The sequence below is a fragment of the Bemisia tabaci genome, chromosome 1 (assembly GCF_918797505.1).
Source record: "Bemisia tabaci chromosome 1, PGI_BMITA_v3".
Classification (NCBI taxonomy): domain Eukaryota; kingdom Metazoa; phylum Arthropoda; class Insecta; order Hemiptera; family Aleyrodidae; genus Bemisia; species Bemisia tabaci.
The window spans coordinates 90,511,416-90,537,011 of record NC_092793.1 but is presented as its reverse complement, the minus strand read 5'-3'; the positions used below and the strand labels follow the sequence as shown (position 1 = coordinate 90,537,011).

The 25,596-nt window shown below is 38.3% G+C and overlaps 1 protein-coding gene across 1 annotated transcript in view; it reads left to right on the top strand.

The window, feature by feature from the left end:
* The window catches only part of E(bx) (nucleosome-remodeling factor subunit NURF301 E(bx)), a 135,768-nt gene that overhangs the window by 33,380 nt on the left and 76,792 nt on the right, over nucleotides 1–25,596 (top strand). The window contains exons 9-13 of the mRNA XM_072306427.1: nucleotides 1,656–1,840; nucleotides 12,924–13,275; nucleotides 19,251–20,463; nucleotides 23,295–23,529; nucleotides 24,157–24,354. Coding sequence (XP_072162528.1) covers nucleotides 1,656–1,840; nucleotides 12,924–13,275; nucleotides 19,251–20,463; nucleotides 23,295–23,529; nucleotides 24,157–24,354 — 2,183 coding nt within the window. The remainder of the gene's footprint in view (nucleotides 1–1,655; nucleotides 1,841–12,923; nucleotides 13,276–19,250; nucleotides 20,464–23,294; nucleotides 23,530–24,156; nucleotides 24,355–25,596) is intronic.

Genomic DNA, 25,596 nt, shown 5'->3' with positions numbered 1-25,596 from the left:
CGCCTGAAACTCGGTGAAATAACGTCGAATTCGTTTGTCTCCCACCCAGTTACCCTCAAACACCGAGTTTGAGGCGAATCTATCGGCAAAAAGTCGAGGTTGCCAATTGTTGGCCATTTTGAAAAATTAGGGTTTTTTTAAAAATCTAACGTTGAATTCGTTATTCTCGGGTCAAAATACCCCCATATACCGAATTTCAGGTGAATCCATTGGCAAAAAAATCGAGTTTGTCAAATTTTCGGCCTTTTTGAGCCTAAACCGGTCGCCATTTTGAAAAATTAGGGTTTTTTTTGAAAATCTAACGTGAAATTCGTTTTTCTCGTGCCAAAATACCCCTAGATACCGAGTTTCAAGCAAATACATGCGCCAAAAGCAGAGGTGCCAATTTTCGGCGATTTGGAACTTTGACCGGCCGCCATTTTGAAACGGTTTGAGATAATGACTTCCGGTTTGCGCGAAAAATTTTCTTTTTTTATGCTCTTTCGAACGAGGTATCACAAAGGGGGTCTTCCTATTTGAAAATTAAAAGTTAGGGTCCGTAACCCCCCCAAAATGGGGCCCCCCAAAAATTTTGGGTTGGGTCAAAAAGTAGCTCCCTTTGATCTAGGAACATTCTCCAAGTTTCAAATCTCTACCTCAATTAGGTCAAAAGTTAGAGGGGGGGAGGGGACTTTTCGAACACCCTGTATAACGACCCGTTTCAGCCATCAGAATAGCTCCATTTTCCCTGTGTCTAATGCTGAAATTATATATGTGTGTGTTTAATTGTGCACGGGTAGGTGAGGGTGTGTGTGTGTGTGTCAGGGTGCGCGAGGCGCAAGGGGGTGTGTTTGTGTATGTACAAGGCACAGGTGCTTGTATGTCGTCATTGTTACGTATGTATGTAAGCATGTATGTATGCACCCCAATCATGCATGTTGCAAATGTTCACATGCATATAAAATGCAGTTTACTCAGAGGTTATCAGCCATGAATTTTTTTTTTGAATGAGTAACTCGCTCGTACAGGAAAATCCACACAAAAAATCCATGGCTGATACTTCAGGAATCTTAAAGCATGCAATTTTAAACGATTTTTCGTCCAAACCAAACTTCAATATCTTTCTTCGTTTGAGAGATATCGAGGTTCACAGGTTTTGACTTCCAACCCCCCTTGCGCCCCCCTCCCTCCAAATATTTTGGGGGTTTGGAAATGGGAAAAGGAGCGCTCAAGTATGGGTAATCGATAGACAAGTTTGAAGAAACTCCAGGGGGGGGGGGGGGCGAAAAAGCCGTTTTTGCATAAAGCTCTTTTACCTTACAGTATCAAGGAAATGAGGATTTTTTCCTTTGGTTCAACTTACCCCATTATTTTGAGTTTTTTCAAGTTTGATTCCAAGATTTCTTAAAATTCTAACTTCTACTAAGATAGTAAAATTATTTTTGGCAATTTCAAAATTATTGGCAGATTTTTCTCTTTTGTAGAATGTATGTTTCCTGATTCTTGATCAGAAAGTTTTATTCATTCTCAGATTAAAACCAGACACCTCAGGGAAAAGTTACAGAAATTTCATTAGCTAAAGTAGCCAGTTACTCAATGATACAATGAAAACTGTAATCCTGTGTTTTTTGTTTTGTTGATTTGATCTGATCATCCTTACCATGTTTTATTTACAGGGTCTAGAAATTTTAGTGTCTTCCCACCAATCTCTGAATTTGAAGAAATTGACGTCTCTAAAGCCTTAACAACCCAGGGTCGTCTTTTTTACCCGAAAATTGCCCACAAATCAAAACTCGATGATTTACTTGTGAGGAGAATGCAGCTTAAGCAATTGGAAGAGAGAACTTTTGCTCAAAAAAATGTAAGTTCTTCATTGACTTTATCGCCGTTATGGGCCCTCAGAAATTTTTGTAGGACTGGATTTAGAGGATGCTGCAAAATTTTCCTTAATTATCAATTAATATATTCAAACCGGTAAATCACAGGGTTGCCAGCGGTCTGAGCGTCATTTTGCGACAACCAAGAAAAGGCAGGGGATTCGTGGGAAAAGTCGAGGAATTTCTAACACACACTTAAATCACCAAAACTTATCACTGATCTTCCAACTGTTTATCCCTTCTGGTCATTTTAAGGCTTGTCATCTTTTAACCAGCTACTGACTGAATGCCTTTTTCCTCCAAAATTTGATCTCCTTACAAGGACATTTTTTCAAAAGTTGAGCAAAATCAGTGTATTTAAAGAAGAACAAATAGGTGGAAATCTTGTTTCAAAGGTCATAAAAAGTCTCGGAGTGCAATAATTTTGGAGTCTGGGACATAAAAGATGAAGAAATTATGGCAACCCTGACTCAGCTATTCAGGGTGCTCTCAATTTCCAATCGCCATCGAAACCCATCCTTCCTTGAATCATCAAGCAATGGACACCCTCTGACATCTTCCTACGCTCTCCGCTGCTAACCTTTACTGGCCGCTCTTGTCGCCCTCTTCTGCAAAGAACTCGTTCAAACATTTATTTGGGCAACTGACCATCCACCAATTTCTGCCTTGTATGTCCATACCGAACCAATTTCCTGATTCTAAAATCGGGCACAATATCGTTTTCAACCCCCAATTATTTCTTGCTCTCGTTCATTACAAACGCTCTCTCATTGTTAAATCCCACCGGATTTTTTGGATACTCCTCCTCTATTGCCTGACCTTACTCTTGTAAGAAGTAATACTCCTCACAATAATGCTGTAATAGTCCGGGCGATAGGGAAGTTCTTGGGCAAAGTTTCCTGAAAAACCTTTTGTTGGGTGATTCTTATGTATCCTTAGATGCTGAATCCTAATTTCGCATTTGTGTAAAGATATATCCGCTGCTGAAGCAGCCATTTTTTCAGGTCTAAAATTTTGTGTTTTGAAAATATTCCAATTATTCTTGATTTTTCTACGAAAGTAGTTCTTTTCAATGGAAGTTACTGAAAATTTTGAAGAGAAAATTTTCTTATTGACTTTCTGTTCTAACTGAAATTTAAGCCACCAGAGCGCACTGAAGAAACCGCCAAAATTCCAATTTCGCGTTTCTTGCGATTTTCTCGTGAGTAACTTTTCCCAGAGCGACTTAATGGGAAAAGTGTTCATTTTCAAAAGAACCCCGCATAGAGCATGGGCTCAGTGGCTCTCGGTGAAAGTTGATGAAACTTTAATAGATTGTTATAAAGTTCATAAGTAAGGGAAAGCCAAAAAATTAGCTCACTTTTACGAGTAGAAGCTGAGATATTCGCGATTGAACCCGGACTATTTTCTGTGCGGCGGAGGTAAATGGGCGCTCCGCGTCGCCGTCGCCCTACCTTGCTCGAGTACTTCGGCCAGGAAACCCCCTCTCCCCACCAGGTAGCTACGATGTCGCATTGTTTACACTCACAAGGGGAACTTACGGACCTGCCGCCTCCGATTGGGCTGATTTTTTTTTACAGACTCTATGGACCAATTCTAGAGGTTAAGTTGAGCCGTTTTCCCGAATGCGCAATAGGAAGGGCGTAAAAAATTCCCAAAAGTTGCGTTTTCGGCGTGTGATTTGGTCGTGCGGCGCGTGGCAACACTGAAGCAGCCTCTTGTACCGCTTTATCGGCCTGAAGGTTTCAGCGGAGTCCGGAGCCCTACTGCACACGTACTGGCTCCATGATAGTGATGTCCCGGGTTCGATCCTCGACTTTTTATTTTCCACATGATCACGTAACATTTTATTTTTAATTCTTCATCCGCATTTATAAATCAAGCAGTTCCGATCACTATCCCCCCCCCCCTCATTTTACGTACATTTTCCCCCGATATTTATTCACATTGACCACATATAATCGTATGAAACTTCATTGACATAAATTAATGAATTAAAAAGCAAAGGGCTAAAATAATGTGTTTCTTGGTGACCCTTGCGTACACATGGGTTTGGGGTTGCTCTTCGATTTATTTACACATTACATGTTTTTCCAGGAAAACATTGGGAGATAATGTAGTAACAAATAAGGTTTTCTTTTGCTTTTTAATTCATTAATTTATATCAATGAAGTTACATACGATTATATGTGGCAAACGTGAATAAATATCGGGGGAAAATGTACGTAAAATGAGGGGGGGGGGATAGTGATCGGAACTGCTTGATTTATAAATGCGGATGAAGAATTAAAAATAAAATGTTATGTGATCATGCGGAAAATAAAAAGTCGAGGATCGAACCCGGGACATCACTATCATGGAGCCAGTACGTGTGCAGTAGGGCTCCGGACTCCGCTGAAACCTTCAGGCCGATAAAGCGGTACAAGAGGCTGCTTCAGTGTTGCCACGCGCCGCACGACCAAATCACACGCCGAAAACGCAACTTTTGGGAATTTTTTACGCCCTTTCTATTGCGCATTCGGGAAAACGGCTCAACTTAACCTCTAGAATTGGTCCTTAGAGTCTGTAAAAAAAAATTCAGCCCAATCGGAGGCGGCAGGTCCGTAAGTTCCCCTTGTGAGTGTAAACAATGCGACATCGTAGCTACCTGGTGAGGAAAGGGGGTTTCCTGGCCGAAGTGCTCGAGCAAAGTAAAGCTACGGCGACGCGGAGCGCCCATTTACCTCCGCCGCACAGAAAATAGTCCGGGTTCAATCGCGAATATCTCAGCTTCTACTCGTAAAAGTGAGCTAATTTTTTGGCTTTCCCTTACTTTTGAACTTTATAACAATCTATTAAAGTTTCATCAACTTTCACCGAGAGCCGCTGAGCCCATGCTTTGTACGGGGTTCTTTATAGAGAAGTAAAATTTCTGTCTACAGGTACTTTTTATCTTTTTGTTTTATTTTGAATGTCATTTACAAACTTTTGAGGTCTCAATAAAAAAAACACATTTTCCAAGGAGGCGCACCTAAGAGTTAGATTGAAAAAGGACCCTACAACAAAACGGCCAAATCGGCCTAAACACGGAATCGTACGATTTTCTCAGGGATGATAGAGGGTCTTCCCAGACACTCGAAACTGGTCATATTTTTTGCCTAACCCCCAGGGAAAAGGGGGGAGAGGGGGTCAAAGTCAAAACCTTTAAATTAGCATAACTTCTCAACGGTTTGTCGTAAAAAGATGATCTTGGTGTCAAAATTCCCAGAAAAATGAGAGTTTTCAGAATAAACGTATGAAATTAATTAGGGGGGAGGGGACTGTCGCACCAGAATTGTTCATTTCTCAACTGGTTTTATAATTTGTTCCTTATTTTTCTTGTAGAAGTTATGAACGGTTTAGTGTTTTAATCAACTTTATTAAATGACTCAGCATTGACATACTTTTGGTTCATTTCAATCGTTTCGCTAGCCTTGCCTTTACTGAAGACTTTGTTTCATGCATAAAAAAGTGTTTTCAGAAAAAATAGCGGACGTTACATTTTTTTCAAATTGCTGTTACTCCTTCAATTTTCCACGTACATAAATCGTAAAACGCGTGTTTTTTACAGGAGAAGTTGTTCTTCATGAAAATCTTTACAAGAATCCTCTCAGTTCTACAGGCGGAAGTGTGCAAAGCTTCGAAAACTTTAAACGCGATTTTCTCACAAAGAAAACTCGACATCCGCTATTGTTGCATAGCAGTTCTCATATAATTTTGAAATTCTAAAGTTGCTTTAGATGAATTCTTCCTCGAGGGGGGGGGGGGGGGGGAGGGTCCATAATAAGTGAAAGGACCCTACAACAAAACGGCCAAATCGGCCTAAACACGGAATCGTACGATTTTCTCAGGGATGATAGAGGGTCTTCCCAGACACACAAAACTGGTCATATTTTTTGCCTAACCCCCAGGGAAAAGGGGGGAGAGGGGGTCAAAGTCAAAACCTTTAAATTAGCATAACTTCTCAACGGTTTGTCGTAAAAAGATGATCTTGGTGTCAAAATTCCCAGAAAAATGAGAGTTTTCAGAATAGACGTATGAAATTAAGTAAATTTTAAAATTTGACCCACTTTTGGGGCATTTTACAAGGTCCCCCTTTCGTAAATTTTCGTTTTTTGAGATTTTCGGTTGTTTGGTTCGCACGGATCAAAACAAAGACAATTTCAAATGAAAGTAGAGCGTTTAAGCTTTAAAACAAGCCCAAGATAATCTTGGGGAAACGATTAGAAGCGGAGTTATGAGTCTTCAAAGTTGACGCGGCGCGCGGGAACCTTGTATGTTCCGAGTCTCAAGGTCACCTGCGCGCCCCGGATTGCCTGCAGGTTGCAAGTTTTTGTGTTTTTATGCTTCTGTAGGTCATTTTTAATGTAAATCATTCAATGAAGATAGTTTAATCAGAATTTTTTAATTTTACACAATGGGCCTTCGGCGAGGTACACCACATTAACGTCAAAAAATTTTAACTGCGTTTCAAATAGCCCCCCCAAGAATAACTGAGACTTGTCTTGAAGCTCAAAGCTCGTCTGCTTCTACCAGAAACTATTTGGCTTTACCAAGTGAGTTCTGTCAAGCACTGTAGCTTAAAGCTCAATTAAAAATTTTTAAAATTAGGGGTACCCCAAAATTTGGCATCAATGGGTTGTAATTTCCAAATGGTTCAGTTTTGTATGGAGCATATGTATATTGAACTGAGGGTCCATGGTTTCTTCTAAATTATAAGAGCAGAATCGTCATCGTCAGCAAATGTTTAATGAGGTATGATGGACATAATGGTTGATACTCTAAGCCCCCTCTCGCTCCTCCCGTAAAATTAAAAAATTTCGATTATTCAATCTTCATTGAATGATTTACATTAAAAATGACCCACAGAAGCATAAAAACACAAAAACTTGCAACCTGCAGGCAATCCGGGGCGCGCAGGTGACCTTGAGACTCGGAACATACAAGGTTCCTGCGCGCCGCGTCAACTTTGAAGACTCATAACTCCGCTTCTAATCGTTTCCCCAAGATTATCTTGGGCTTGTTTTAAAGCTTAAACGCTCTACTTTCATTTGAAATTGTCTTTGTTTTGATCCGTGCGAACCAAACAACCGAAAATCTCAAAAAACGAAAATTTACGAAAGGGGGACCTTGTAAAATGCCCCAAAAGTGGGTCAAATTTTAAAATTTACTTAATTTCATACGTCTATTCTGAAAACTCTCATTTTTCTGGGAATTTTGACACCAAGATCATCTTTTTACGACAAACCGTTGAGAAGTTATGCTAATTTAAAGGTTTTGACTTTGACCCCCTCTCCCCCCTTTTCCCTGGGGGTTAGGCAAAAAATATGACCAGTTTTGTGTGTCTGGGAAGACCCTCTATCATCCCTGAGAAAATCGTACGATTCCGTGTTTAGGCCGATTTGGCCGTTTTGTTGTAGGGTCCTTTCACTTATTATGGACCCTCCCCCCCCCCCCCCCTCGAGGAAGAATTCATCTAAAGCAACTTTAGAATTTCAAAATTATATGAGAACTTCTATGCAACAATAGCGGATGTCGAGTTTTCTTTGTGAGAAAATCGCGTTTAAAGTTTTCGAAGCTTTGCACACTTCCGCCTGTAGAACTGAGAGGATTCTTGTAAAGATTTTCATGAAGAACAACTTCTCCTGTAAAAAACACGCGTTTTACGATTTATGTACGGGGAAAATTGAAGGAGTAACAGCAATTTGAAAAAAATGTAACGTCCGCTATTTTTTCTGAAAACACTTGTTTATGCATGAAACAAAGTCTTCAGTAAAGGCAAGGCTAGCGAAACGATTGAAATGAACCAAAAGTATGTCAATGCTGAGTCATTTAATAAAGTTGATTAAAACACTAAACCGTTCATAACTTCTACAAGAAAAATAAGGAACAAATTATAAAACCAGTTGAGAAATGAACAATTCTGGTGCGACAGTCCCTATACGTCAGTGGCGTGGCGTGCTTTGGGATCTATCAACATTTCCCCGTTTGAAACTGTGGTAAATAATCGATTATTAAGGTGTTCGCTGCAAACACCCTGTTTATTGATACTTTTCCATAGGTTTAAATGGCCGATCAATCGATGTATCGCAAAGAATGCCACGTCACTGCTTTACGTATCATTTGAGTGTCAGCTTCAGCCCATGGCCGATGCACGGGCAGTTATCGCAAGTGCATCCAAATCTCCAGGGTGTCCTGCCGCCCCGGCCAAGGAGAACAATAGATTCTCGTATCCGCTGTTTTTACAAATAACATAGATTTCAGTTCATATTTGGCTGAAAAATTGCGCCGGAAGTTTTGCTCAGGCATTCATGAGGGCCCCAGAATTCAAAAAAAGCGTTTTCCCCAAAAATGGCGGATTTCAGCGACTGCTATTGTTTCATCTAAGTCCTCATGTGTAGGGGAAAGACTGCGTCATGGTATCAAACTAACGTGAGCCATTGCACTCTTTGGAGGGTGCCGTTTTTACAATTTGTGTAATAAAATCTCTTAATTGAATCTTTTTTTGCAAATTCCATCGCACTTTTTAAACATGGTATAAATTGGCTAGAGCTCTCTTTTTTGGAGACTGAACTTACTTTTATTACGACTTTAAGGGTCAAATTTTTGCTGCCTTGCCATGTCACTCTAACCTGTTGTTGAAAACGGCTGTAAAGTCGTTGAAAATCGTGTTTTCATACCCACCTCCAAGTTACAAACACTTCCTCTGACAAAATAATTCCTATACTCTCCTAATCTACCATGGAAAGAGTCTCTGGTTTTGAATCAATTGTTTTAAGTGACTTGACAAAGTAGCAAAAATTTGACCCTTAACTTCCAGAGACTCGCCTTTTAATAGATGAAGAGAGAATTAGAATAATTTTGAGGAGAGATATTTTTGTGTCTCTGAAGAGTCCCTAGCAGGGTGAAAAAGAAGATTCTTATCTTCATGTGTGCACTTACCTTTTAATTCTTCGGTCCTGATGTCTTTAGTTAAAAAACGTTGATGATCATTTCGGACCGTATGGGTCCATATTCAGGTCAAATAGCGATTGCGAGACGTGTACTCATTGAGGAAATAAGCTACGGCGAGAAATTAGAAGATTTCCTAAAAACAGATGACCTGAGAGAAATATGGGAGGATCCCACTAAGGAAATAAATCATACCCTAAAAGAATTCCTACGTAACTAAACCCTGCCAGGAAACACCACAAGTCTAGTGCAAACGAACTCACAACCACTCATCTTCCACGGCTATATTGAAACATACAGCCAATGGAGAAGTTAACATTAAAGACATCCCACAACCACCCATCTTCCACGGCTATATTGAAACACACAGCCAATGGAGAAGTAAACATCAAAGACATTCCTATTCGCCCAGTTGTCTCAAAATGCCAAGCACCAACATATAAGGTAGAAAAATTCCTCTTTAACCTATTAAAGAAAAATGTTTCATAGATGCCCACAAATACGGTTAAAAACTCCTTAGATTTAGTCAACAAAATCGAAGACCTAGAACTGCCTGACGATGCCATACTAATATCTGTAGATGTCAGTGATATATATATGTACAAATGTAAACAGAGCCCAAACTGTAGCGTCAAATTATGAAAAAAACACTCTAAACGTTCTAAGTCTGAAATTAAGCAATACCTAGAGCTAACGGAATTCACAATGAAAAAACAACTATTTTCAGTACAATGATAAAATTTACCAGCTAGGAAGGGGATTAGTTATGGGAGCCCCCATGTCACCATTACTCTCAGACATCTATTTAGATAAATTTGACAAAAGAACTGGCAATCAAAACTGGCAAAAGGAAATAAGAACGTATCACCGTTATGTTGATGATATTTTCTTGATATGGATTGGCACTAACAGAGAACGCCAAAAATTACTGTTGGAAATAAACCAATTAGACCCAAACATTAAGTTTAAAATAGAAGTGGGCAATAAAAATCTCAACTTCCCAGACCTATCCATCCATACAAAAAGGAACAATCTAGAATTCATTTTTTTCAGAAAAGAAAGTAGCACAGACGTAGTAATCCCGTAGAAGTCATGTTACAGTTAGAAACACAAGCTGTCAGCCTTCCACAGCATGATCAACGGACTCCTCAATATCTCCTTAAAAAAAACTAATTACATGAAAAAATCAAAAGCCATAAAAAAAATATCAATGAATAATGGGTACAACCAAAAAATGGTCAACAGATTAATAAAACGAAAAAGAGATAAGAATGTTAATGCGCTTATTTTCAAAGGTACCGGAACTACCAACACAGACAAAAATTGGATGGCCATTCCGTACACAGGAATAGTATTCAAGAAGATAAGCAGAATCTTCCAAAAACTAGAGAAATCCTGGGTCACTTTCAGTAATCAGAAGAACTTTGGGAGACAATTAATAAATAAAAAAACCAAAAACAAGGATGAACTCAAAGATAGTGGCATACATATAATTGAATGCCAATGTGGGAATTATTGTGTCGGTCAAACTGGAAGTGCAGTGGGGATAAAAGTCAAGGAACATACTGCCCATGCAAGATGAGGAAAGAAGGGCCCATCATCACTTTGTGATTGACGATAAAATTGATAATATTGATAAAAATTCCTCCGCCCTTCATAAATGCAAAGATGAGGAAATGATCATTGCACTTGAATAATATGAAATTGTTGAAGCTAGAAAAGAAAATGACAATGATCTATTAAATATTCAAATTAAAATAGACACGGCAAATTCAAATCCTTTAATCAACCACTGCTGCCCCTTAACGTCCAATTCTAGTAACTAGGAATAACAGTAGGGTATTGAGAGTGTGTGCTTGTCTCAGGTGCTTTCGTTATCTTCTTATTTAATTTATCTATTTCCGTTATGTTTCCCATCTTTTAGTTTTATCATGTTTCTTTAAATTTCTTTCCCTGACGATGTGCAACAGCACGAAAAGCTTCGGACTGAGTTAATTTTGGTATGTACCATACTTATTAACTACTTAATCTCATCTAAGGCCTTGGTCAAAATCCTTCAGATTTCATTTAAAATGGCCTTATCAAAAGTAAATTTTAACAAATCTAAACAACTTAGTGATCACCTGATTTCTACTAAACATCAAGTAGACAAATGTAAAATTAACATTCTAAGAAATTGCAAAAAAGGCAGAATAATGAACATCCTAGAACAGCAGGAAATCGAAAAAAGAAAAGAAATTGGTAAATTATTAAACATCTAAGTAGAAAGTCAAGTGGCACACCTGTTTTTCCCCCCCTCCTTGCTGGAACTCAGGAAGTTGGAATCACGAGCACGCGCGGATAAACAGATACGCGCTGATAACGTGGTTTGGTGCAGTAACGTATTTATTTCTATTTTTATTTCCGCAACAAGTTCGCGTCTTGCGATCGCTATTTGACTTGAAGATGAACCCACAAGGTCCGGAATGATGATCGTCGTTTGTTAACTAAGAAAATCAGGACCAAAGAATTAAAAAGTAAGGCTACACATAAATATTGACATCCGATTAAGTAATGAACTCATTCCACAATTCTTCTCGACTTTCCAGCGATTCTCCATATTTTTTTTTGAGAGAATTGGGCAGGACGCAAAAATAGAGCCTCCAATTATCAAAGGATCTTTTTTATGGATTATTATGAGTCCTGGGTTACAAATTGAGTTGAAAATCTGGAGAGTAAAGTTTAAGTCGTCAGAAATCGGGCTTTTCTACCTTGGTATAGGTTTTTTGGAGGCCCTAAAACATCCTTTGGCAAAATAATTCTCATGCTCTCCTTACTTACTGTGAAAAGAAACATTCAAAAATGAAGGCACAATATTTGACATACTTGCCCTGTCACGTAAGAAAGTAACCAAAATCGCAAAGATTTCGAGCGATTCTGCCTAACTACGATCTTATAAATGAAAATAACTCCCTTCCCATCCTGAAAACTAGTATTTTCTCTTCATCGATTATAAAAATGGTCCCTTAAATCTAATAACTGATTTCACAAGCGTTTGCCAAGTCTTTAAAAAAATTGATAAAATCGTTGTAATAAATATAATATACCAGTCCAAATTAACAGCAATCATACTTTTAGCCTTTTTAAAGGCATGCATGAGGGTCCAAAACATTTCATCTAGAAACTAATTAGCCAGAGAGTACTATGGCTCGCAATAGTCTAATACCAAGACAGAACGTTTCCTGTATGTATAATTTTGAAATTCAAGACTTAATGTCTTTTTGCTCACCCTCGAGTGGGAAGGGGGGGGGGTATTTGTGCCATTTAATGATTAGAGGGACTTTTTGGGGAGGGATCGATTACCAGCGAAATTTTTCAATTTGACTCATTCGTCTCCTTGGAGAATGTGTGAAAGGAGGAGGACACGGATACGTGGAGAAGCTGTCGATGCTTGGTTCCTATTTTTTTAATGATATTTTCAAAAGCTTGTCAATGACGTTCAAAATGAAACAAAATGGCTGCGGTGTTTCGAAATTTCCGCTCATATTTTGTTTTAACAAAGAGACTGAACCAACATCGTGGCTAGAAGTTTTCACAGAATTTTTTTATAAAGGGAAGAAAAATCATTGAAATTTTCAATAAATGATGTCCCATAGTTTGTTGTGTAGAAAATAAAGGATGACAAGAAGTCAGCAACGCTGCAAACCGAGATACGCATTTCTGCAGACTCATCATTGAAATCCTCCATCGGTTCCTTGTATTTCCTCTGATGGATAAAATTCTGAAATGGTGACATCTACCACATTAGGTTCTTGAAACAGCATCGGTAATAATGCACTCAGTTCTGCTGACTGTTTTTACAGCTCAGTTCCCCTCCTTTCTTGCAGTAATACCATGGCATGCAAAAGGAGGTTTGTAGTACAAATGTCACCTTAACATTCTCTTGTTCCGAAGCACTAAAAATGTACTATCAAAGTCGTTAAGCACATATTTGTTATGAGCTTCCAAAGTCCATGTTCAAACGCAGGTGTCGCACAGGTTGATTTCATTAGAATACATAAATTTAAGTAATTTCGCCATGTGCTGTATTCAAATAATTGATTTCTTTGTTTATTTTAGATGTCTACTAAAGCTGAAGCAAAAATAATCAAGGCAGTCAGCGGTAAACCTGACTCAAGTGGCACCTTAAAAAATGAGCGAATTTTGGCTATTGCAAAGAAGATAAAAATCCTAAAAGCAGAATATGAGTCATTGAAGAAGATTTCATCAGTCATGAGATGCTACTCAACTGCATGTTCACCAAGCAGCCTAGCCAACTGCTACTCCCCGATCTGTGCCCACACGTACCGCTTACAACAAGAGCTCATTTCACTCCTGAAAGAAGTAACGGCAGCTAAGCATAATGCTGTAGGAGCAACCAAAGGAGGTTCCATTGTGATCAGACCAAAATCAGAATCTGAGGTTGAAGCAAGTATGTAACTCATCTAATTCCCTAAACATGGTCTAGCGCTCTGTGCATATTTCAGTTCAGAAAAAGAGAAAATGAAATTTCCCGAAATTTCAGATTTGCTCCGTTGATCAATTTTCTCAGAGGAGCAGTTTATGTTGCAGGCTGAAATTTCATGAATTAGCATTTTCTCTTTTTCTTCAGCTGAAATTTGCGCCATGCATCATCAAGTTAAAACAAGAGGATGTAATGGTTGTCACTGGTGTGAGCCACTACCGTTCCTACCCCCTTTAAATCATGAATTGTCTGGTTAGACGCAATTCATTGAAAACAAAGTGTCCGAGGGAAGAAATACTTCACACATAATTTGAAGGTGTTCTCAGCAACTTTACGGAGGTTCCATTTATTTTTCAATTATTTCAACACGGACATAAATTTGTGCCACTCAAAAATCCAGGATCCCACTTAAAATATAAATTCAGATTATTAGAGGTCAGAAAAGGATACGTGCAAAACGGGCCATTTGGGGCTTGCGGCAGATACCTTTGGGACTTGCCCTATTCATTCACCAAACAATGCCCCATCTTTTCCCAAAGTCTCAAGCCCCCCAAAAATTTTGGGGAGACGCGGCGGGGGGTCAAAGTTAAAAACTGGCATAATTTTCGCAAATGTATTACTCAAAAACAAAGAAGTTTTGGAAAATGCGGTTTTAACGAGCGTATTCAACGTGACGAGAGCTTTCAGAAGATGTATAACATCATTAACATCATAGGGTTTCGTCAACTTTAGCTCGAGTTATCGCCTCCGAAGCGCCGGAACGCTCAAAAAAGACCCCTTATTTTTTCACGTTCGGGCCTATTTAAAAAAAAAACATTTTTTTATTTTGATGTAAAACTGATATGTTGTTCCTGACTCTCTGTAGCCCCCCTAGCTCTTTACCGCATGCGGGGGAAATGTTTTGGTCGCCAGATATAAGAGCAGAAAGGAGCGAAGGTCGGGAAAATCAACTACTTAAAACTGCGCGCGGCGACGGACCAGGAGACATGCGGCAACAATGCAAGTTTGACCGAGGACTGTGATTCACCGAACTGAGTGGGAGGGGACGTTCTCCTTCCAATCAACGCTGCGCGCGCAGTTTAAAGTAGCCTTTTTTCCGACCTTCGCTCCTTTCCGCACTTATAACTCGCGACCAAAACATTTCCCAAGCATGCGGTAAAGAGCTAGAGGTGCTACAGAGAGTCAGGAACAACATATCAATTTCTCATCAAAATAAAAAAATGGCTTTTTTTTAAATCGGTCTTAACGTGAAAAAAATTTTTTTTTTTTTTTTTATTAAGAAAAAATTGTACGACTGCCCCTTATGTGGCATTAATTACATTGTAGGTAATTTGTGCTTACAGCTAAACTTAAAACTAATGTTATAAGATTTTGTTTTTAACTTGATAAGTAACATTCAAACCTTTACCTTCGCTTCTTGAAACAATTCTTTACAACTCCTTCATTCACACACAACATACATACTGCAAGAATATATATATAAAAAAAAAAAAACAAAAAATTACAAGAATATGGACTCAGATTCCATAATGAACAATTGTCTAACTGTTTTACAGCTGGGGCCATCGTTATCATGGACTCCAACTGTAAAGTGGCACTACACACACAATAGTGATTTTTAATTAAATTAGGAAGACCATGGTTACTGCTTTAATGCAACACCCCTGTGGCCAAGTCGAAGGGCTTTACCCTTCGCAGCCTCCTGCTGGGATTGTCACTGAATGCACTTTGAGCAAGCGGGTTAGGGTGTGCGTCCAGTCTTGTGTGATGATGCACAGCCGCTCTCTCAATTATTTCTGTTACTGATTCCACTTTCAACTCCTCTCTAATTTGCTCATTCGTAACAAACCATGGGGCCCCGGCAATCTGCCTCAGTACCTTGCTTTGGAAAGCTTCCACAAGGTACCAATTCGATTTCCGGGTGCATCCCCATAGCTCACACGCGTACATCCATACTGGGCGCAACACTTGTTTATAAAGTAATACTTTGTTACCTGTGGAGAGGGCCGAATTCCTCCCCAAAAGCCAGTACATTTTTTTGTATTTGATGTTTAATTGTTGGCGTTTCTTTTTAACGTGATGTTTCCATCTTAATTTAGAGTCTAATGTTACCCATAGATAAGGCGCATTATCCGTGAACGGCACCGGATCGCCGCCTATCGTTATCGGGAGGTAGCCAACTTTCCGATTGGTAAACAGCATGTGTAGACATTTGGGACAACTAAGAGAAATTCTCCAGTCCCAAGCCCAGTCCACAATCCTGTTCACCGATCGTTGAAGTTTACCAGTGGCTTCGAAGAGGTCCTTATCCCTCTCCAAGGCAGCTATATCATCAGCGAAAACGCCCATCAGGCCGTTCTCAGCCGTGAAAAAATTAGGGGTCTGTTTTTAGCGTTCCGGCGCTTCGGAGGCGATAACTCGAGCTAAAGTTGACGAAACCCTATGATGTTATACCGGGTGTCCGTAAAGTAACTGAAAAGTGGGTATAATTTTCGAACAAAAAAAGATAGAAGGTCGCGGTTTGTGGCATTCTTTATCATCCTAAGGGGGAAATTTTTCGATAGGGGGTTTTTCCTAGTGGATCCCCGTGGGGGGGCCACAGGGGGGGCAACTCCAAAAATTCAACTGGCAACCCCCATTTTTTTAGGCATGGTTAAAAAGAACTTAAAAAGACAAGAATAATGGCGCAAATAAAATTAAAATCGGTTTTTCCGTTCAAAAGTTACAGCCGGTCAAAATTTTAAATTGACCACTTTTCAAAAAATCGCCGATGAGCTCCAAGTTATCGAAAAAATAAAAACAAACTTGGAATGAAAAGTTTGAAAAGTGCTTTTTAGGAAAAGGAATAACAACTGACGTTATCACAAGTCTGGATGACACTGTTTCAAAATAAAATTTCGGAAAATCCAACATGGCGGCAAATTTGAGGAAACTCAAAAAATGAAAATTCCAGAAACTGTTATCTTTCAAATACCCTCTAGTTTAAGGAAATCAAAGGTTTCAACTTTTATTCCTTTATTTGGCCAAGTAAGAGCAATAAGTTGCTGACTTAAAAGTTGTCAAGCGGGGCGCCTTCAATCGTTGGAGTATGCAACATCACAGGATTAAGTGTGCTGTCAAAAAATGAAGCCGATGTGAAAAAGCTCTCCTCCTTTGGGATGCTTTAGAAATGTTCAAGGTCCTCCTCCTCAAATTTAATGATAAAAAAGAAGAAAAGTAAAATTTGGCAATTTATTTTTTATTAATTTTTTTTTTTTTTTTTTTGCATTGTGTCCGATACAGAATTCGTAGCTCCGTTCATTAATATTATTTGCACACGCAGCTCCTGTGTTAATTTCATTTCAAAAAAATAAATGAATAGTTACTGAAGCGCGCAATAGTAAGCAGAAGCAAAGCTAGACACCAGCAAAATTAAGCCCTATCAAGTAAAACAAATTAATATTTTACAACTTCATTTGTCAAATGACTAGATACCAAGTTTAAAACAAACAAAAATCCGGTGGAAAATGGAAACAGTAGTTTTACTGTAAATCGAGAATACTCGGATAATTGCAAACTTAATCAGAACGCAGTATGATCAAGGGAACTTAGCATACTGATTTTAGCTTCGTAAATAGTGTCACCTATCAGATAGTGCATCAGATATGTTACCGAAAAGATTGGTGTCTCAAATCGTAAGGTTTAGACTGTCAATAAGACAATCTCAATTCAGATAATGATTATAATCAAGAGTAGAACGGCGTTTTCGGAATTGGAAGCGTAGCAGATATCCTCCTTGCCAACTTGGAGTGCCAGGAGTTAGAAAATCAAAATTATTCTTGGATTTTTAATTTTCACAGAGGGAAATGTCAAAAATGTCAACCGCTCCTACCCTATCAGGATAAATCATGTTTTTTTGGCTCGCCAAGAGCTTTTTCACATCGGCTTCATTTTTTGACAGCACACTTAATCCTGTGATGTCGCATACTCCAACGATTGAAGGCGCCCCGCTTGACAACTTTTAAGTCAGCAACTTATTGCTCTTACTTGGCCAAATAAAGGAATAAAAGTTGAAACCTTTGATTTCCTTAAACTAGAGGGTATTTGAAAGATGACAGTTTCTGGAATTTTCATTTTTTGAGTTTCCTCAAATTTGCCGCCATGTTGGATTTTCCGAAATTTTATTTTGAAACAGTGTCATCCAGACTTGTGATAACGTCAGTTGTTATTCCTTTTCCTAAAAAGCACTTTTCAAACTTTTCATTCCAAGTTTGTTTTTATTTTTTCGATAACTTGGAGCTCATCGGCGATTTTTTGAAAAGTGGTCAATTTAAAATTTTGACCGGCTGTAACTTTTGAACGGAAAAACCGATTTTAATTTTATTTGCGCCATTATTCTTGTCTTTTTAAGTTCTTTTTAACCATGCCTAAAAAAATGGGGGTTGCCAGTTGAATTTTTGGAGTTGCCCCCCCTGGGGCCCCCCCGAGGGGGGTCCACTAGGAAAAACCCCCTATCGAAAAATTTCCCCCTTAGGATGATGAAGAATGCCTCAAACCGCGACCTTCTATCTTTTTTTGTTCGAAAATTATACCCACTTTTCAGTTACGTTACGGACACCCGGTACATCTTCTGAAAGCTCTCGTCACGCTGAATAAGCTCGTTTAAACGGCATTTTCCAAAACTTCTTTGTTTTTGAGTAATAAATTCGCGAAAATTATGCCAGTTTTTAACTTTGACCCCCCGCCACGTCTCCCCAAAATTTTTGGGGGGCTTGAAACTGTGGGAAAAGATGGGGCATTGTTTGGTGAATGAATAAGGCAAGTCCCAAAGGTATATGCTGCAAGCCCCCAGTGGCCCGTCTTGCACGTATCCTTTTCGGACCTCTAATTAACCGAATTTATATTTCAAGTGGGATCTCGGATTTTTGAGTGGCACGTCAGCTGAAGAAAAAGAGAAAATGCTAATTCATGAAATTACAGCCTGCAACATAAACTGTTCCTCTGAGAAAATTGATCGAAGGAGCAAAGCTGAAATTTCGGGAAATTTCATTTTCTCTTTTTCTGAGCTGAAATATGCACAGTGCGCTAGACCATGTATTATCAATCAAACAGGGGATGAAATGGGTATCACCTGGCGGAAACTGCTGGAGCGGCTTGGAGAGAAAAACGCTACAAACCTACTTCAAAGATTTTTTAGCAACTCTATGGTGGTACCATTTATTTTTCAATTACTTCAATGAAGACATAAATTTCAGCCACTCAAAAATCCAAACCCTCCTGAAAATACGATTTCAGTTTTTTTCCTTATCACATTAGCCAAGCTTGCGCAAAATTTGTTTACCATAGAAATGGTAAAATAAGCATTGATTAAACCCTTTTTACCACCATTTTAAAATCCCTCCTCCCCCTTAATGAAATGATAATCACAATTTGGGGAAGCACTTTCTCAGATCATGCAAAATGTGGAAAGCAGGGAACTTCATAGACCTTTGTGTTCACTGTCTACACCAAAGTAGACAAGCTAATATTATGCTTTTTCGTTCACAACTGTCGTTATAAGAAAGAAAAATTGGTTCTTCGGGCCCAAACTTTGAGGGGCTTCAACTCGGAGCTCAGAAAAGGTGGATACCTGAATTTACTTTTTGGCCCATCATGGCTTGTGCTTTAAATTTTCTTGTTATGGGTGAAGAGAGTGGATGTTTGAAAGCTGAATCTCCTTTAATTGAAATGCTTCAAGTGAGGTGCCATATTCCAAGGAACATGGAATTAAGATAGGCTGTTTGATTGACAAGTTTCATGAATCTTAAAATCTGTGACCAACTATGGTCGTGTTGAAAATAACTACTTGTCAACTTCTCTCATTCAGCTTCATTCTTCTTCATTCTCTCAGTCATTTTCTTCATGTGAATAAATATTTCTAATGGGCCAGAATATTTTCACAGAAAATTGTTCTTTTATTTCAGATTCTCCTGCTGCTGCTACAAGTTCAACAATCAGTAGTAGTCAGTTAATTCCTCTGACACAATTAAAACCAAGCGGTGTTCGCAAGAATGAAGCTAAAGAAGAAGTAAGAATGATTGCACCAGAAAGTGTAGTATCCAACACTCCCACATCTACATCTGAAAAAAATGAAACTGGACAAGAGAGTTCTAGTGGAGGTAGTTGTGGGGATAAAGCTAAAATCATAGATCAAGCAGAAGTTATCAACAAAACTGACGACTCAGTTTTAACAAATGATTCAGATAAGACAGGAAATTTAAATAAAAATATAGAAAAAATCGAGAATTTTTCTGAAAAAGAGCCTCCAGATTCAGTTGAAAACAAAGCTAAAATTGAAGATAAAAATCAACCTGAAGTTTCAAGCGGGAGCTGGAATGTAGATAAAGCTGGAAAGAAGGATGACGAGGAGAAGACAGAAAAGTCTGATCATGAAATTCAAGAGTCATCAGTTGCTTCGGCAAAGTCTGAATTTTCATCTGTTTCTTTGATTGAACAACTTTCAGTAACTAGAGAAACGTTAGGAGAAAAATCCAACTCGACTCGACTCCCTGAAAATTCAACTGGTGCCATTGAGACAGAAGTCCAAACAATCGTTAAAGTGGAGGACAGCGTAGAACCCACCTCAATAGACATTAAAATGGAAGAATCTGAAATTAAAATAGAACCCGTTGAAACTGTAGTAGAGACTTCAGCAGTTGAAAATGAAGTTGTCATCGATGAAACTCAATCAGTAAATGCAACCGCTGCAGAAATCACTCATAATACTCTCACTGGTATCGAGCCACTAGATACAACAACAGAGGGAAGTGTGAATACAACCCTAACTGCTCCTGACCTTACAGTATGCCCAAATGAGTCCATCCTGGAGAGTGGATCAACCAAGGATGAAAAACAAATTAACCACTGCTTGAATGTTTCAAATGACTTCCCCTTATCTGTTGCAAGTTCTACCCCATTTAAAGTAGTTGCAGTCCCAAAGGAAGACATCGAAGTGCATGAGACCAAACATTCAAGTGAAGATGAACAAATTGATGTGATGAACGTCACTACTGAATGCAATGTTATTACTACACATACAGTAACATCTGTGACAACGGAAACAACAACAGTCTCTAATACAGCATCTGCAATCAGGGAAAGCAGTCTGAATAGTTCCATTGTTCCTGTTACATCCGGGTAATTTTTATTCAATTATTTTTTGCTCATTTATCAATGTTTTAAGCCATTTTTGAAGTTTTAAACTACAGGAGCATTTTTTGTTTCGCTGGTGTCATAATAACGTTGAATATCAAGAGATTCAAGAAGACAAGGAAGCCAAATATACAGATGTAGCAATTGTGTGAGAGCAATATCAAAGATGAATATAGTTGTAATGAGCCTCTGCATAAAGTCTGGACTAAAAAAAGCTGTCTCCTATTTTGTCCTTAAAACCTTACGTAGAAAACGATTCACACGAAGGGAAGTTAGGAGATCAACAAACCACTTATTAACAAGTATCTTTTAATCAGATCAAATGGGAGCTAGATTATCCAAAGGATTTGGTTTGTATTTTTGCCATTTGACTAACGTTAATTGTAACTGTAAAATAAACTTTTATTTTAAACACTCATATCTTTTTTACGAGTTGACTTTCAGACTTCTTGTCGTGTGATTCGTTTTCCTGTTAGAAGGGTATCCCAGGATAAGCACGTCAAAATGCCCTCCTGAATGGATTTTTATTTTAACCATTTTAAGTCATCAAGGGTGTCCTAAAACTTAGGATTTGGGGGATTTTAACCCCCCAACCCCCTCCACCCCTCCCTCCTCAGACCCCCAAAAACCGTTTTTTTGAGCAACTTTTGACTGTTATAACGTCTTTTCCTTACAACTTTCGTAATTTTCGATAGAATTGAACCAAAATATGTCAGAATCTACATCAATTAGCTCACTATTTATAAGAAAAAAATCATTCTCATTGGATAATATTTTAGCTTCTAAAAAAATTCGTAAAATTTTAAGAAAACATCATTTTTTTCCTTTTTTCGCGGCCAGGTGACGTATGGAAACGACACAAACTCTTCTTACAATATATATCCAATAAGATACAGAAAAAATTTCGTGTTGATCGGAGTGGTGCGCCATACTTAAAAACGCGATTCTCTAACCTCAAAATGCCACCATAGCCTCCTTTGATGACTACTAGGCGTGGAGAAACGTAGAGAGAATTATCCGGTTTTATCGTCTGACCTCTTAAGTGATCCACTTAAGTACCTTGAGTCAAAATTTCGTGTTGATCAGAGTGGTGCGCAACACCCGAATGTGCCGTTTTCCAACCTCAAAAAGCCCTAATTGCCCATTTTGGCACACACTACACTGCTCAACATGGGTTTTATCCTTCGAACCAAACCAATTTTTTTCGATTCATAGGTGCTAAAGAAGTCCGAAAATGCCCATGTTAACTTCAGGAAAATTGTCTGTTGCTCAGGACGCCGCCATTTTGAATTTTTTATAATTGAGAAAACACACGATTAGATTTTTGCAAATATCTCCTCAACGGTTCATCTCACGAAAAGAAAAGAAGAAAAAAAACCAGCAGAAAGAACATAAAGTTTCCTACCGGAATCACCCTTCCTTGTTATATCTAGCCTAATTTTATTATAGTAAAATTAACGTTTTCTTAAAAAAAAAAGCTTAAAAAAAAGGCGCATTTTTGCTGATTTTAGGAGAAACTTTGCTTCATATCTCCAGCCACGATTATCTGACAAAAAAACTGTCATATTCATTGAAAAGAGCGTTAAATATACTTATAGAAAATGTATGTCAATGGTTCCTAAACTTGATTTAATCCTGTGAAACAGCAGTTTATAAGCTCCGCCCTTGAATTTTTATTTTGTCGATCATCTCCTTTAAAATCAAGAAAAAAAGAAGAGAATACCTAAAACATGGCCAATGTGTAACAAGGTGATAAAATTGTTTCGATAAGTGGATCACTAAAGAGGTCAGACGATATAACCGGATATTTCTCTCTACGTTTCTCCACGCCTAGTCATCAAAGGAGGCTATAGTGGCATTTTGGCCATTATGAGGTTAGAAAATCGCGTTCAAGTATGGCGCATAGCTCCGATCAACACAAAATTTTTTCTGTATCATAAAGATTTTTTTCTTACAAAAAGTAAGCTTCAATGATGCCTCCTTATAAAGCGAGCCGTAAAGTCATTTGCTAAGCAAGTGATCGGGGGTGCGAGGGAACCCCTTGCCTAGCAGTGAAGGCATGCTGTGAACGGCTGTTAAATATTGAAGGTAGAGAATCCAATGAACAAAATTTTGCAATAAGGAATAAGTATCTCTGGCTCATTCTTAAAGGTCCATATCTGCACAGGGAAACTGATGGCTTTAATGTTGCTCTTAAAATAAGTAAAAAATAGTAGTTTCTCATTGCAAAATGTAGTCCAAACATTACTGCTTTTCAGTTTGCTAGCGGTTACAGTGCATTTTTCCTGGTTTTCTGGTCCATTTTTCAACTGGAGGTTTCGCTTATCCAGGGTGAGGCTGATCCTGTTGAACTGGGATGACGGGGGTTTTTTGTAATTAAATTTCTGTCTAATTCCTCTTCAAATGTCTTTCTCACAAAATTTCATCGGAAAGAGAAGGCAAGATACAACAAGGAATCTTGGCGCATCAAGAGGGGGAGTACTTTATGTGCTCCTCGCAATGAGCCTGCTTATCCTTAGCCACATCCCAAAGAAAAAGTAATAATGGCCTAATAAAACTTCAAAATTCACAAACCTCCACTATTTCGGTACTTTATTTTTTTGCATCATAATTGCATGTTTCATCTTTGCTATAAGTTTCCCTGCAATTTGTGGATGTTTTGAAAAATAAAATCTAAGAAACTATGACTTGCTTGCATTTTTGTGAAAATTTAATTTTTTCTGGAAGTTTATGAAATCATAAATTCCATCTATGCATCCTGTCAGATTATAACAATCATTATTTGTATTAAATCACTGAATTTGTTATTCTCCTAGTGTGCTAAAGAGCCCCCTGACTCCACTGAAAGGCGGACTAGTCAAATTGGAAGACAAGAAAACAATTTCATCAACCATTTCTACTACCGCCACCACAACAACAACCGTTTCAACATCACTTAGATCTGAAAATGGTAAAATTTCAAATGTGTCCACTAGTAACATAACCACTGTCTCCACCACTGTCACGTCAGAAGAAGGCCGCATCTATTCAAAAACCGACACAAGGCAAAAGGTAAGTGATTATTTTTTTCTTTCTTTATTCTTATGCACACATACAATAATTCAGATAAATCCAATTCACATTCTCATGATGGTGGAGGCAATGAGAATTGTCAGTTGTTTTCTCTTCTATTTAAAATTCATCACTTAAGGGGTTTCATTTCAGCTTATAATGTGAAATAAAGATTCCCATTGGCCAGCAAACTTTATAAGAAGTCCATAGTTTGAAAAGTTGCTAAAACAACGAGAAGTATTTTTCGAAAAGTCATGACTTTACTTCGGCCTCACTGCACAAGCTTACCGTACGTACATACGTTGAATCAAATTTTGCAAAAAAAAAAAAAAAAAAACGAAATGAAAGGGATAAAAAAACTAAAAACTAATCTGCAAAAAATCTTAAATGTATACATGTCTTGGGCTAAATTTTGATGTTGGAAGAAGGATCTCCCCCTCAGTGCTAGCATCACTCTCTCTCCCCGTCTCTCTCTTTTGCATCCACTGTTAATTTTTACATGATTATCTATTACAGTTGAGTAAACTTATAAAAAAGTCAAATTTTTGAAAAAACACTTTTACAGAAAAAAACCGATTCAGGATTATTGTCTCAGTGTTTTATTTTTTGTGAATATTTTGCTTACAGATTTATTTGAAAAAGATAATAGCCTCTGCAATCAGTGACAAAAGGAAAAAACGGGCAGCAGTAAAATACCCTCTTGTTTCCACATTTCACACGAAAAGCAAGAAAAAGAGCTTACTTGTTCTACCACAGCATGAACTACGCAAGGTTGCTCGGAATGCTGGGCGCATTCCCGTGTCAGGTTACAGTCATCTTGCCAAGGTACCCTTTATTTATGTTGTAAAGTTGGAAGTATGATGATTCATCCTGTTTTTATCAGTATTTTGAGGGTATCCACTCATTTAAGTGGGATCTTAACATTGAAAATCTTATGTGGGGAGTAAAGTGCGAATTGCTGTGAGAGATAAGATGAACATTATATACTATGTTAGCTGTTCTTATATTTTTCAGCTTCTATTTCACTTGAAATTTATTAATCGCTAGACTTAAAATGAACATTAGTGCGTAATTGGAAAGGTCATTTTACGTGGGCTGTTCAGTTTTCATTTTTCACCCATACAGAAAGAAACTCTGGTAACCCTATAAATCGTAGGGGACCATTCTAGTATTACCTAAGTCTCTTAAGGGGGAAGAGGGTCTGAACTTGCCTTGAAGGGTCTTACAAGGAGAAGGAGGGTCAATCTCAATCTTACGGAAGCCTCTCACTTTAAAAATAAAATATTATTTTCCATTGCTGTCTTACAAGTGCCATACAAGAGGAGTGGGGGCGCAAAAGTTGTGTAGAATGCCTGAAACAATACGCCAACGGCCTCTGCAGTATGGGCCAGATTATGACTGTAGCGGCGCAAAATTCTATTTCTCGAAAATTTTTTTGTCATCAGAGGTGTCTTCATCGATGCACAGATACCTACTAATAACAAAATTACATGGGATTATCTCAAATATTCATGATATCTGCAGTTCCCTCGCTGAGAGATATGCAGCCTGTGGAATGTAATAAGCCCAGATTTCTACAACCTCAGGCGCGGGTTTTAAACTCACGTATTTCACAGTGTACTCGTGAACCTCACCTTATTATTGTCATCTGACTGGTAAACTCCATTGTGTGACGAGTATTTTATTTTCCGTGGATCCCAATAATATTGATTTTTAGCAGCAGGGAATGAGATCAAAGTTGCCAGAAAAATAAGCCTTAAAAAATGCATTTCTAGAAAAGTGTCGACTAAGGAAGTGCCATAGTGGTTTGTTGATATGTTCTCTAAGGTATTTTTAGAAAGCACACATCCTAGAGATTCTATAGCAAAGCTTGAATGGTTCAAACCGGTACAACCATATTTGTCAAATGCTTTTTCCAGGTGACCTTCAATTTCCGCGAAAATCAGATATAGGGGTTTTTAAGGAACCACAGTGCACAGTAAAACGGTCAATGAAATATTTCATCAATACAAATTCATGTCTTAAGGGTTTTTAAAGTTGTTAATAGCTTTTTTTGCTCTTTCTGTA